Source organism: Emys orbicularis, chromosome 16 (assembly GCF_028017835.1).
Source record: "Emys orbicularis isolate rEmyOrb1 chromosome 16, rEmyOrb1.hap1, whole genome shotgun sequence".
Taxonomy (NCBI): domain Eukaryota; kingdom Metazoa; phylum Chordata; order Testudines; family Emydidae; genus Emys; species Emys orbicularis.
The window spans coordinates 18,084,068-18,097,132 of record NC_088698.1 but is presented as its reverse complement, the minus strand read 5'-3'; the positions used below and the strand labels follow the sequence as shown (position 1 = coordinate 18,097,132).

Sequence of the window (13,065 nt, the reverse complement as noted above, 5' to 3'; positions counted from 1 at the left end):
TGACGGGAGCTAGTGAGTACTGGTTGTGATGGATCCCATGGTGGCGGGGAGAGAAAGAGAAGCTGGGCAATTCTGAAGCATCTCTCATGGCGTTAATGGTCTCATTACCTTACAGGAGTTACTCAGATCTGTAGTTAAAGCTTCCCCCGCAAACAGTCTTAAGAGCTGCTGTGTCTTTCACCAGTTATCAGAGGTGGTTGAAACTTCCTGCTAAGAGCTTTCCCTGACCCCAAAATGAGAAGCCTTGAAAAGATAGTTATGGTTATAATTGGCACTTCACAGAATTTATTTGGGATAATTTGGTGTGAATTATTTTTTAACTCTTGTTCAAAAGAAAGAAAAAAATCTGTTCCCTTTTGCCCCCCACTGTTCTAGCTCACAACAGCATATTTGCTCACAAAGACGGTCCAAACCTACAGAGCTTTAATAATCCCCACGAGCCATGGAATAGACTCCATCGAACTCCACCTTCCTTCCCGACACCTCCACAGTGGCCTAAGCCAGGGGATTCCGAACGAAGCTCCTCAGTAACCAACCACGACAGAGACCGGGAGCGGGAGTCAGAGAAGAGGGATCTTTCACTGAATAAAGACGACAGAGAGAAAGAGAGGTACGTGGCAGGCACGCTTTGGGCACTTTCTTGTACCCCTTAATCTTCAACTCCCCCTCCAGTGGCCTTGATTTCAGTATAATTGTAAATCTGCTGCTGAGTGCTGTGAGCAAATCCTCTCTGAAGCTGTCAACAGGCCTTCTCCTCCACTCCGCTCTGCCATAGGCATGTTTTGGCAAGACAGAAACAAACAGACCATCCTTGAATGTCACTCTCTGTGGCAATGTAGTGAACAAGTCCGTCCTCTCCTGCCACTAGGCCATTTGTCAGGTAGACTCTATTCCCAAAATGTCTCTCATTAGACAGCTCTAATACACAGGCATGGTGAATGAAAGCTGCTGTGGGCTACAGTGTTTTCTGTCTTTCAAAACATCTCAGGTAAGCAAAGGTTTGCAAACTGCATTGTGATACTGTGATCTGATCTCACCAGTGGCGAGGTTAAATTCTGACCTCTTACTCCCATGCACCAAAGTCAGGAAGATTGTATAGGAGTAATTGTCCCAGAATCCTAAATAGCATAGAGTTATAGTCTCTGATACAATTTACAGACACACATTTTTGTAAGGGGGAAGAAGAACCCCTTTGCATATAAACTTAGAGCTTGTCTGCACGGGAAGAAATTAAGACAAATTAACTAAAGGTATGAATTTCAAAGTGCATTAGTTAAAGGGCATTAAACCCCTATCTGGACATTCATTTCAAAGTAAAGTGGCATTAGGTCACGTTAGCTTAATTCACTTCACTAAAGCGAACAAAGATCACTTTACTTCAGAGTGAGACCATCCAGAAAGGGGTTTAATTTGCTTTAACTTTAAATTGCTTAAACTTTAAAATTAGGCCAATAACTACGTTGGTCCGAGGTATGAAAGAAACACACTCATGATTGACACAGCTAAATCAACCTAATCCCCACTGCAGAGGCTGCTATGTTGCGAAAGAATGTTTGTGTCAATGTAGCTACCATCATTTGGGGAGGCGGTGTTCCTACTCCAATAGAAAAGCCCTTTCTGTCAGTGTAGGCTATGTCTACACTATGGGGGTATGCCATAGGGTCCGTAATGTAGGCAGGCCATTAGTAAATCAGCTTAACTGACCTAAAAACATCACCAGGTCTGTCTACCACAGCATCTAATACCTTTTGCTGAACCAATACCAAAGGTTTGCCAAAATTCAGTGCCCTGAAAAATAAACAAATGGAGATAAATATTCACAAAACTCCAACAGCACCTACTAGTTTTCACCAAGAGTCATTCAGCTCATGACAGTAACCCAGGGGTCGGCAACCTACGGCACGCGTGCCAAACACGGCACGCGAGCCGATTTTGAGTGGCACGCTGCCTGCCTGGTGAGAGGAGGGGCGGAGGGGTCGGAAAGCGCCACGCTGGGAGAAGAAGCAGGGGAGGAGGGAAGCTTGGCTGCCGCAGGACCAAGCTTCTGCCTCCTGCCCCCGCAGGGGAGAGAGATGGGGGGGCTCCCGGCCCCCCGCCCCACTCAGCCCCCCCGCCCACCGCTCTCCCCTGCGGGGGCAGGAGGCAGAAGCTTGGTCCTGTGGCAGCCAAGCTTCCCCCCTCCCCCGTTTCTTCCCGGTGCATTCCGGCCCCTCCTCCTCCCAGAGGAGCAGAGCCGAGCGCAGCGTGCTCGCTGCTCCGTAGAGGAGGCAGAGAGAGGTTGGGACAGAGCCTGGGGGAAGCGGGTGGAACAGGGCATATCCCTCCCAGCCCCCTGCCTTGAGCCGCTCAGGGCAGGGGGCTGGGAGCACCCCAGCCTTCTGCCCTGCACCCCCCCACCCCAACACACACCCATCCCTCTGCCCTGAACCCCCCCCACCCAGCCTTGTGCCCTGCACCTCCACACACCCCCCAGCCCTCTGCCCTGACCTCGAGTCCCCCCCAACACCCAGCACTCTGCCCTGAACCCCCCCACACACCCAGCCTTGTGCCTTGCACCTCCATACACCCCAGCCCTCTACCCTGACCTCGAGTCCCCCCCCAACACCCAGCCTTCTGCCCTGAACCCCCTGCACCCTCACACACCCCAGCCCTCTGCCCTGAACCCCCCCCACACCCAGCGGGCTGAGCAGGCTGGCGGCGTAAGATCAGCATTTTAATTTAATGTTAAATGAAGCTTCTTAAAACATTTTGAAAACCTTGTTTACTTTACATACAACAATAGTTTAGTTATATAATATAGACTTAGAGAGAGACACCTTCTAAAAAAAACGTTAAAATGTATTACCGGCACGCGAAACCTTTAATTAAAGTGAATAAATGAAGACTCAGCACACCACTTCTGAAAGGTTGCCTACCCCTGCAGTAACCCAACAAAAAGCTTGAGCATCATTAAGTTTCTCAGTTGTCTCGTACTTTGCGGTTAGCGTACCTTTTACCCAAAGATCACAAAGTGCTTTGAAAAGGGTGAGCATTACTTACCTTCCTCCCCTTTTAAAGATAGGAGTAACTGAGGTACAGTGAGGTTAATTGATTTGCCCAAGGTCAAACAACACATCCGTGGCACAGCTGGGAATACAACCCCACTCTCCTGCTTCCCATTCCCACTCTAAACATTGGATATCATCCCTGCTTGTGTGAGAGACCTGCCTCATTTAGTCAGCACCAGTGCATTAAACTGTCTGTGCCTCACAGCAGCCCTTCTTGAAAGGCAGTCTGATCAATCAGTTTCATGTGCATATATCTCCCGTGCCTGGCATTTTTTCTTATCAGCTTATATAACTACTGAAATTGCAACACTGAGCTCAGTTAAACTGAACTAAAAAGCAGATCTGCTGCTCCCTAGGAAAAATGTTACCTCATGTCCAGGCTGCTCAAGCCCCAAGATAGGAGAGTTTAAGATGGATTTGTTTTATGAAGTATTTAGTGTAAATGTGCATAGAACTCAAGGCTAAGTTGCCAACAGATGCAGTGTCTGTGTCTGTCTTAGATGCATGTCACATGGCATCAGTGCAGCCATCGAGGTAGCTCAAGCAGATCTTAGAAAATTAATGGCTAATATCCCTAGGTAATAAATTGTATTTATTGATTGATAGCATAATGATTACTCCCTGGCTGGCACAGTCTAGAAAAATATTTTTTAAATAATCTATTGACCCTTTTGGCCCTCCACTAGCCTGTCTTTTAAGGAGACTAAAGTTTAAATTGAGATAAGGTCACCTGTGAAAGGTGACTTTGGTGTTCTCATATTCATGTTCCATTTTGCAAGTCACCAAACAAGTGCTCATGTGCAGTCCATAGCTGGAATAGCCGGCTGCAAGATAGTGCTCAGCATTTAACACTACTATACCTGCTGCTAGCCAAAGCTGTTAGTCCCTCATTTTCAGAAGGTCGATGTTGGCTCACAATTTTAATAGTAACATATACTTTATTCACTAGAATATAGTTCTGTTCATTGTTGGCGTAGGTGTTTGTTGTAAACGAGCACACACCAACAATAAGGTATTTTCTCTTTACACAGGGATCTCATGGATAAAAACAGACATTCAAATAGATCCTCACCAGCATCAGCTCCTGTGACCCATCAGATCAGCAACCTCATCCGCAGCAACAGTCAGACCTCCAGCGATCCCATCAGGCAAGTTAGCATTGGTGAAAGGGAAAGGTCCAAAGAATCAGAGAGAGAGCACCCTGACCGACTGAGAGAGCCGCCCATAACAGAACACAAGATAAAAGAGAGCCGTTCCCCCGTGAAGGAAACTCCAAGCCATGATAAGAGACCCTCTGAGGACAACACGAAGCCAGTAATTCAGTCTGTATCTCCCTACAGCAAACCTGCACTAAGCGAGAGCTTGAAACTTAGCAATTTAATGAACAAAGATATAGAGAGAAAGCCAGAGCTTCCAAGTGACCTCCAGAAGATTAAAAATGACATCAAGGTCAAAGAGGAGCGCAAGGAGGACAGTGATGTGCTGGTGGTGGGATCTGAACCTTCACAGCATTCCAGAACAGTGGAACATCCGCCACCACCTTCTTTGCATGGATTACCATTGCCCCATTCTATGGCCGCCACAATGCCTCTCTCCATGAGTAGCGTTCACCAGATGAACAACATGAATGTTCTAGACCGCAGCAGAATGATGACCCCTCTCATGGGCATGAATCCTTTGTCGGGAAGGGAGAGACTGCCACATCCTGGATTTTCTTGGGACCCAGTGAGGGACCCATTGCGAGATGCCTACCGGAGCTTAGACTTGCATCGTCGAATGGACTTCCAGCTCCGGACAGATCCCATCCACAGGTTCCCTACCACCTCTGGATTTTATGACCATGAGCGTTCTTACAGAGACAGAGAACCGCACGACTATAACCATGAAAACCTTCTTGAAGCTCGCCGAGAGCAGGAGCGGTTGCGGCAAGTGGAGGAGAGGGAGCGCTTGCACTTACGGGAAGAACTTGAACGTGCCAGAATGCACCACCTGCACTCGTCCCCTATCGAAAGTCATCTGGCACACATGCCATCGTTCATGCCTCACTTAAGCGGGATGCATTACCCCAGACTCAGTCCATCCACTGCCATGCACAATGGAATTTTAAATAGGAACCCACCAACCGCAGCGTTGAGTGCCCCGCCCCCTTTGGTACCAGCAAGCAGTACTAGACCTGCCTCCCCACGCAGGACTACCCCACTCACAAACTCAGAGTCCAGGGACTATTCCCCCTCTAGGAACCCCAAAGAAGTAGAGGCACGATAGTCCCCAACAGGGTGAATTTTAAACTTGGCTGTATATAGAACAACAAAAATCTTTTACAAAATGCACTGCTGTAACCTTTTTTTTTTTTTTTTTTTTAATGTAAAATTTATAGAAGTTAAGCACAGTTCCATAAATAATGGGGTATGAGGTTTCAAACTTTCCAACAAGAAGGTTGCTAAGAATGGGAATTTAATATATATAGGTATTGATTTTTTTTTTGTTTCTGTGCTAAAATTAGTTATTAAAAATATCAAGTTTGTACATTTTTTCCCAAATGTGAGAAACATTTTTAATGGATTTGTATTTTTTTTAATTCTGTGCTCTTTATTCACTTAAAAAAAGAGAAATTTTGCTTTTAGTTAAATTTGCATTTAAAATGCCTCAGATCCTTAAGAAAATTACCCAGGGTTTCTTAAAGTATTATTTATGGAAATACTGTAGTTTCTTACAGTCCACTGTGAGGTTCCCTAACTGAGGCCAATCGATCACTTATCTTGGTACTTTGGAACCGAAGTTACAGATATATATTAAAATATTATTATTAATAATAATAATGTACAAAACTGTTTGTTTTTTGCCTTATAATATTATGCAGAAATTTAAGAGGAATTTTTTTTGACTTCTTGTTTTAAACAAAACAAACAAAGAAAACAAACTGTAAATATTCTGTTAATATAAATGTACACCAATATTAAATTCTTAACCTAGGTAGACTTTATAAAAAAAAGGTTTCTAGAACCACTCTGGTTATTTGTTAACATGGTTACAACTCATTCTTGTCACAGTCAGAAATACACACTCAGAAAGCTAAGTGCAGCATATATACTTCAACTATGCAAGAACTTGGAGGCAGGTCTTAGTGGATGTTGGGGGGAGGAAGATTTAAAAAAAAAAAAAACACCCAAAAAAACAAAACAACTTGCAACTCTGGAGACAGAATGGAAATGGCATGTGAACAGAAAGAAGGATGCTTGTGTTTAACAAAAAAAAAAAAAAAAAGACTGCATTTTTTTTGTACAAACACAAGGGACAGTTCACCAAGGAAGAGACGCTCCTGGGAGGAGATTTTGGTTTCCTACTTTTCAAGATGGCAAAAACAGATGGAACTGGCACAGTACCCATGCGGCAGACCCTTTAATTTTTTTTTCTTTTTTCCTCTTTTTTTTTTTTCTTTCTTTTTTTTGTGTTGTGGGCAGGCTCGCTGGCAAGCAAGGACAATTTTCCGTGGACCCCTTGTGCTAATTGTGCAGTGTTCTTATTGGAATCTGTATACAAGACAAAGTAGAATTTTAGGAGTGCAAAAAAGTCTAATGGTTGATTTTAAAAAAAGAAATTCTGATGTATTATCTCTATTACATGAAGACCATAAGCAAATGTTTGTTGCAGTGTGGTTCTGCCTTGAACTGGCTTTTTGGAATGATTTTTATTTTTATTTCAAATTTTACTTTTCATTCATATGTAAATTTTGCCATGTTTTACTTGCTGTACCATTTCCCCATCCTTTATTTTATTTTTCAGTATCCATGTTTTATATATCCTGGGCTTTTACTCTCTAGTTAATTCAGCCATCTGCTACTATTTTCTTTCCTTGACTCTGTATCTCGTTTCCCTCCCTCCCCCTGCCAACCTCCCCCCTGCACCCTTGTAATTTTAAACATTCAGTTTCCTTGTAGATCAATGAAGATAAATACAACATTGATTTTGGATGAAAAAAGGTAGTTGAGTGTTTGTGTGTCATAGCTAGTCCTCTTGACTTTGAAGCTAATGGTTTATCGACAGATGTGCTGAGCCCTTTAATACCAATAGTGCTTCAGATGCTTTGATGGCCCAGCCACCGTGTGATGAAGAGGTTGAGGGGTTTGTTTAAAAATCTTTCCTTGATTAGCATCCCCTTACCCTAAGAACCTTGCCCATTGGCCAAGGATTTAGCTCTTAGCACTTCAGTCACAATATCAAAGGTATCAGAACTAAGAACTTTGACAGCTGCTAGAATAGCTGGTGTATGAAGCAGCTCAAGTTTTACCCTGTGCAGAGAGTGGCACTTCCTCATACAAAAACCGTAACTACAAGTTATAGATGTCTCTGTAGCACATACAGGTTTATGCCACCTTTTGGAGTTGGGAGGGGGGGGGAAGTAAAAATGTAGTTGTTTCATGGGCACCCTCTGTGCAACAGCTTGCTTAAAGAACAATGCTGCTGGCATAGCTATGGGGAGAATAGGAAGGTTACAGCCCAGAAGCTCGGTTCGTCACATGCATTTTCATGTATTTCCCCCTTAGGCTGATAGCAGACATCTGCAGGGAGTGGGGGCACTCTGAATTCCCCTTACCTCCTTCCTATCAATAACTAACTTATTTAACAGTGGGCGAGGCTGTTTTAACAGCATGTTACAGCTTCTGTTTTTAAGTTTGTGTGTGACTAAATTACTCAGTGAAAAAAAAAAAAAGCATGGTCTTTAGGCTGATGTGAAAGGAGACAAAATAAAATAGGCATTAAAAATCAGCACCTGCTACCCCACCAGAAATTGGAGAAATGTATAACACATGGTGGAAGTGAAAAGTGTGTTGGCCTCAGCACAAAGAGCTATTAGTAATCTTGGCTCATGGATAATGTTGGCATTGAAATTCTCTTCCACCACCATTGTGCAATGGGCCATCTTGTTTGACAACACTTTTACAGTAGAGCCTGAGGCAAACTCAGCATGTTACAACCTTAGTGTCCATTAAAAAGATTGTATAGCTATATCTTTTGAATGCTCAGAAATGTCAACAAGATTGTATGCAATCCAGTTAAAAGCCTACTGTACAGTAACAGTCCATGTAATACTTAATAAGTGGGCATTAATTTAGTGGCCAGCTACAATGGAATTCCTAAAGAATTACATATTGCACCCACATGAGTGCCAGAAGAATTCATCATGAATGGTATTCAATCTGTCACAACAGCAAAGGAAGTCTGTGATTTGCCGTTTACTGTATTGTGAAGCATTATGTGAAAGTGTAACAGCAATGGTTCATTAACGCTGCACCACAATGGAATTCCTATGGAATTATACAGTACTGTTCATCAACTTCCATAGCAAAACAGTTCTTCATGATTAATCATATTATTACACTAAACAGAGAAATTAACTCAGCTTTACTCCTTTAGCTACCCCAGCTGAGCCTTCTCTTACTAGAGGGGAGTACTACACAGATCTTTCTGGTTGTTAAAAACTTCTGCTTCATTTATGCTCTTTCAGTTTCCCACCCTCACTTTTGATTCTTCCATTTTCAGCCATCATCTGGGAGATTTTCCCCCACTCACTGGTAGAGGTGGGACTTAGTGGAAAAATAGCAGTGGTATTGGCAGCTTCTGAAGGAAGTGCGTGGAATTCAGCAATCTCATTGCTTTCACTGGAAGGTCTATTTACAGAAAGAACAAGGAGAGGGAAATAAGCTCTTGTCTACATTAACTCTCCTTTTATCTGAGACACCAGGAGCGTTTATGTACCAACTGGAATACAGTTGGCTTCCTGGCATGAGGTTTATAATTATGAATTGTGACAGACCCAGACCAGTGGGGTACAGGAGTCTGGTAGAGGGCAAATATACTGGTCACTGGATGAGTAGTTTTCTGTTCCCTGAGTGGCCAGAGCAGGGGCTGCACTAGAGTAATCAGGAACCTGCTAGAACCAGTTAAGGCAGGCAGGCTAATTAGGACACCTGGAGCCAATTAAGAAGCTGCTAGACTCAATTAAGGCAGGCTAATCAGGGCACCTGGGTTTTAAAAAGGAGCTCACTTCAGTTTGTGGTGCAAGTGTGAGGAGCTGGGAGCAAGAGGCGCAAGGAGCTGAGAGTGAGAGGGTGTGCTGCTGGAGGACTGAGGAGCACAAGCGTTATCAGAAACCAGAAGGAAGGTCCTGTGGTGAGAATAATGAAGGTGTTTGGAGGAAGCCATGGGGAAGTAGCCCAGAGAGTTGTAGCTGTCATGCAGCTGTTACAGGAGGCACTATAGACAGCTGCAGTCCACAGGGCCCTGGGCTGGAACCCGGAGTAGAGGGCAGGCCCGGGTTCCCCCCAAACCTCCCAATTGACCTGGACTGTGGGTTCTTCCAGAGGGGAAGGTCTCTGGGCTGTTCCCTAACCCACATGGTGAATCTCTGAGGCAAGAAAATCCGCCAATAAGCGCAGGACCCACCAAGATAGTACATTCTGTGACAAATTCGTCCTCTATCTTCTGTTCATAAACAGTTACAGGCACCTTTTTTTTTAATTTAATGGTCAAATAATGAAAAACTGTACTGAATATCCATCTGAATGGTTGGGTGGAGACAGTGGATTATAGGCTAAAGCTAATTCCTAAATAGGGGATTGTTGGAATCCTCAAATTTACATGGCAAAAAATTAAGCATTAAATAATTTGACAATAAGGCAAATCTGCTGATCCCTCACCTAAAGAACAAACATCTGGGAAGCATCCACATTAACTTAAAAGATTAAAACAAAAAAAGTGTAGTGTAGCTACACCCTCTAGAACTCCTCAGTTGTCCAGGCTGTCATAGCAGGAATTCTCAGATTTTGAATATGCACATCATCATCTTTGGGCCTCATTATCATTCATTAGTTTACAGAAGGAGCAAAGGAAAGAAATTAGAGAAGCCAAAATAAGCAGAAATGGAATGTCCCAACAGTTTCAGAAGGAAAGGGAGACCCCAGCACTCAAGAATCATGTCAGGCTTTTGATCAGAGAGTCTTACATCCATCTCCTAGGTCAACCTCATGTCTGAACCAGCAGGGGGGAAATGAACAAATTATGAGTCAGACTCCTTGAGTTAGACAAAAGTGGATGCCTGTTCTAGGGGGGGAAAGGAACAAAGGGAAATCAAGAGCACATTTTCATCAACTTAGACTGAACAAAAAAAAAAAAAAAGAGGAACTCGGATAGCTCCTTTAGAAAAGTTCATCTTGCCAAAGCCACAAGACTATAGATGTTACAATACTGTATGAACCCACCCCTATTCCGCTACTAGACAGCATGTGAATTCAGACGTTCCAATCTAGGTCGTTTGCTTGAATCAGACCACATTAGCTTCTAAGTTCTCAGGGAAAATAATCTCCGTAGCAGACTTGGCCTGTAGAATTCTATTGAGCAAAGGGCAGGGAAACTTAAAATGCTCCGATAAAGTCAGTTAGCTGTAATAGCTTTCCTGAGAAGTAGCTGGCACTCGGGCGGAGCCTTTAGCTAAACCCAAAATAGACTAATTATATAGTCTGTTGTGCTGGCCTTGAGGTTTCTAATGCATTCAGGTGTAGCCAGCAAATACATAGTCTCACACGCACTATTTCTTCTAGTAATTAATGCATTTGTGAAAGGGATCTGTTCTTCTTTCCTTCACCCCTTATTCCTAAGGAACTACCTCCATTCACATGGATCCAACTATCGACTTTCTGCTGATGGCTCAACTCTGTCTCTGCGCAATGCCACATATCCAACTCTCTCTCTGCAAGGTCATCCTGGATGGCTGGCTGAATACAAACATGACCTAACAAAAGCACCTTAATTCTTCTCCTCTCCATAGCTGCACACACTACCATTTTATTCCCATAATTTAGGCTCCTACACTTGGGATCATGTTTTGTATTTCTGTCTTCACCCCACATACCCAGACTCTCTTCAAAGCTTGAAACCACTTTTCACATTTTAAAAATCTGGCTCTTCCTTTGTGCCGACTGCTGAAATAAATAAAAATTAAAAAAAGCACTGGTCCATCCTCTAGTTATCCCCTGCCTTGATTCCCGCAGCCTCCTTCATACACACTTGCCTTCCATCCAGAACACTAAAGCTATCTCCCTGGCTCATCTGGCAGTTAGTACTTAAGAACATAAGAACAGCCATTCTGGGTCAGACCAATGGTCCATCTAGCCCAGTATCCTGTCTTCCGACAGTAGCCAATGCCAGGTGCTTTAGAGGGAATGGACAGAACAGGTAATCATCAAGTGATTCATCCCCTGTTATTTATGCCTATGCAGATTCAGTAATAAAACTTATAAAATACATGTAACTTTGAGGGAGGGGTGGCAACTATGTAGAATCTACCTTTTGCATTAATTTTGAGAGGCTTTGCAGCCACTCATTGAAGGAAGCAATCCCTTTTTACTCTCGATTGCCCTCAAAGAGAGGGACAAATTGTATGTTCTCTTGAGCCAGAAATAGCTACATGAGCATCCCCAAGCCTCACCTGCTGGAAGTAGAGTAATCCTTCCCCTTGCAAGAGTGAAGCTTAATACAAAAGGAAATGCTTGACATTCCCATGATCTTCAATGAATTCACGCAGCTAATTCCAGCCCCTGATTTGGAAAGCAACCTCTTGCTTTGTGACAGATGTTATATCATTGTCAATGCTTCACAGAAAGAGCTGCTGATAGGACACTTGCTTTGAATTCTCAGCAGAATGCATGGAGCACAGGCAATGAGGATTTTTGATTGCTGTATTGTTATTCCTTCTTATTGTGCATGGGATCTCTATAGTGCTTTATGCTAGTAGCTGCTGGCCCACCCATGAATCAAGATCAAGTATCCAAATTTCTTAGGTGAAATTGATTATCCCCTTGCACTATCACCTCACTTACTTGGGTTTTTAAAGGTAGATTTCTCTTTGTGGGTCGGGAGGCGTTTAACCTGGGAAATAAAGGTAAGTCAGATTTTGGCAAGTGGCTTTATCAGATACACACAAGTTTTCTGGAGCTATTAGCCCTGATATTAGTTCTCAAATAGCATCAACATCTACCTCCCTCCTAAGGAACAATATGGTAGGTGATGGATTCCACTTTTAACAGAGTTCTTGAAGGCCAAGGTAACACTCCATACCGAGTTAGCTCCTTCCTGCCCCTCCTGAAAGATATCAGAGCACTGAAGTGTCATCATCCCTACTTAGATGCCACAGAAATCAATATTTTATCTGGAAGATGCCATTTCTGGTAACACTGTGTTACATGAAATAGAAGAAATAAAAGCCTGAGGGCCAGGGGACTCTATAAATTACAGATTTACAAGCCTAAATTACAGACTTCCATTGCTGAACATAATGAAAAGCCAAACAGTGGTCTGAGCATAATCCACAGGAATTCCCCCTCCCCCCCGCCCAAGCCTTTCAAGGCAACCTGCAGCAGAAGAAAAGGGGTACTCCTTCATTGCCTCCGATCCCTGCCGTTGAAAGAGTACTTAGCCACTTCTGCGCAGATTGCTCTAAGACACCTCTTTGCAGGTGTTGGCAAAACAATTTCTTTGTCTTCTTGAAAGACCCTTCTATTCCATTAATCGTCCCGAATTGGCCTATTTATTATCAACCACCCTCTGTTTTCTTCCTTATTTAACTAGGACGGGTCAAAATAGTGATATGCAGGATTGTCTCACTAAATGGCCATTAAAAAACAAGTCCCAGGATGCAGCCTCTTTCAGCAGGGGAAGTGTACTCATTTTTACGCTTGAAGCTAGCTTGCATGATTTACAGAGCTTAATCGTTCAGACAGCAGGTAGCCAGTCACCTGGCACAGACGGATATGGTCTGCCTTTGGTAGGCATCATAAAAGGGTGCACAGGTAGGTAAGATGGAAAAAAATGGATGCCCCACTCTTCTCTATCAATGTCCCTCCCCACACCTGCTATCCACCTGTGGATCCAAACGTACATGCAGGGAACAGCTAGTTCAAGGACTGGAGTGGAAGTAAGGGGCGCTTACTAAGAGTTTTGAAGAGGGTTGGGTGTCAACGTG

At 43.5% G+C, this 13,065-nt stretch overlaps 1 protein-coding gene across 3 annotated transcripts in view; it reads left to right on the top strand.

The window, feature by feature from the left end:
• The window catches only part of FBRSL1 (fibrosin like 1), a 525,832-nt gene extending 518,815 nt beyond the window's left edge, over positions 1-7,017 (top strand). For all 3 annotated transcript variants that reach the window (XM_065417935.1, XM_065417937.1, XM_065417938.1), the window contains 2 exons: positions 376-610; positions 4,079-7,017. In XM_065417935.1, the coding sequence (XP_065274007.1) occupies positions 376-610; positions 4,079-5,312 (1,469 nt within the window). In that variant the 3' untranslated portion in view covers positions 5,313-7,017. The remainder of the gene's footprint in view (positions 1-375; positions 611-4,078) is intronic.
• The last annotated feature ends 6,048 nt before the right edge of the window (positions 7,018-13,065 follow it).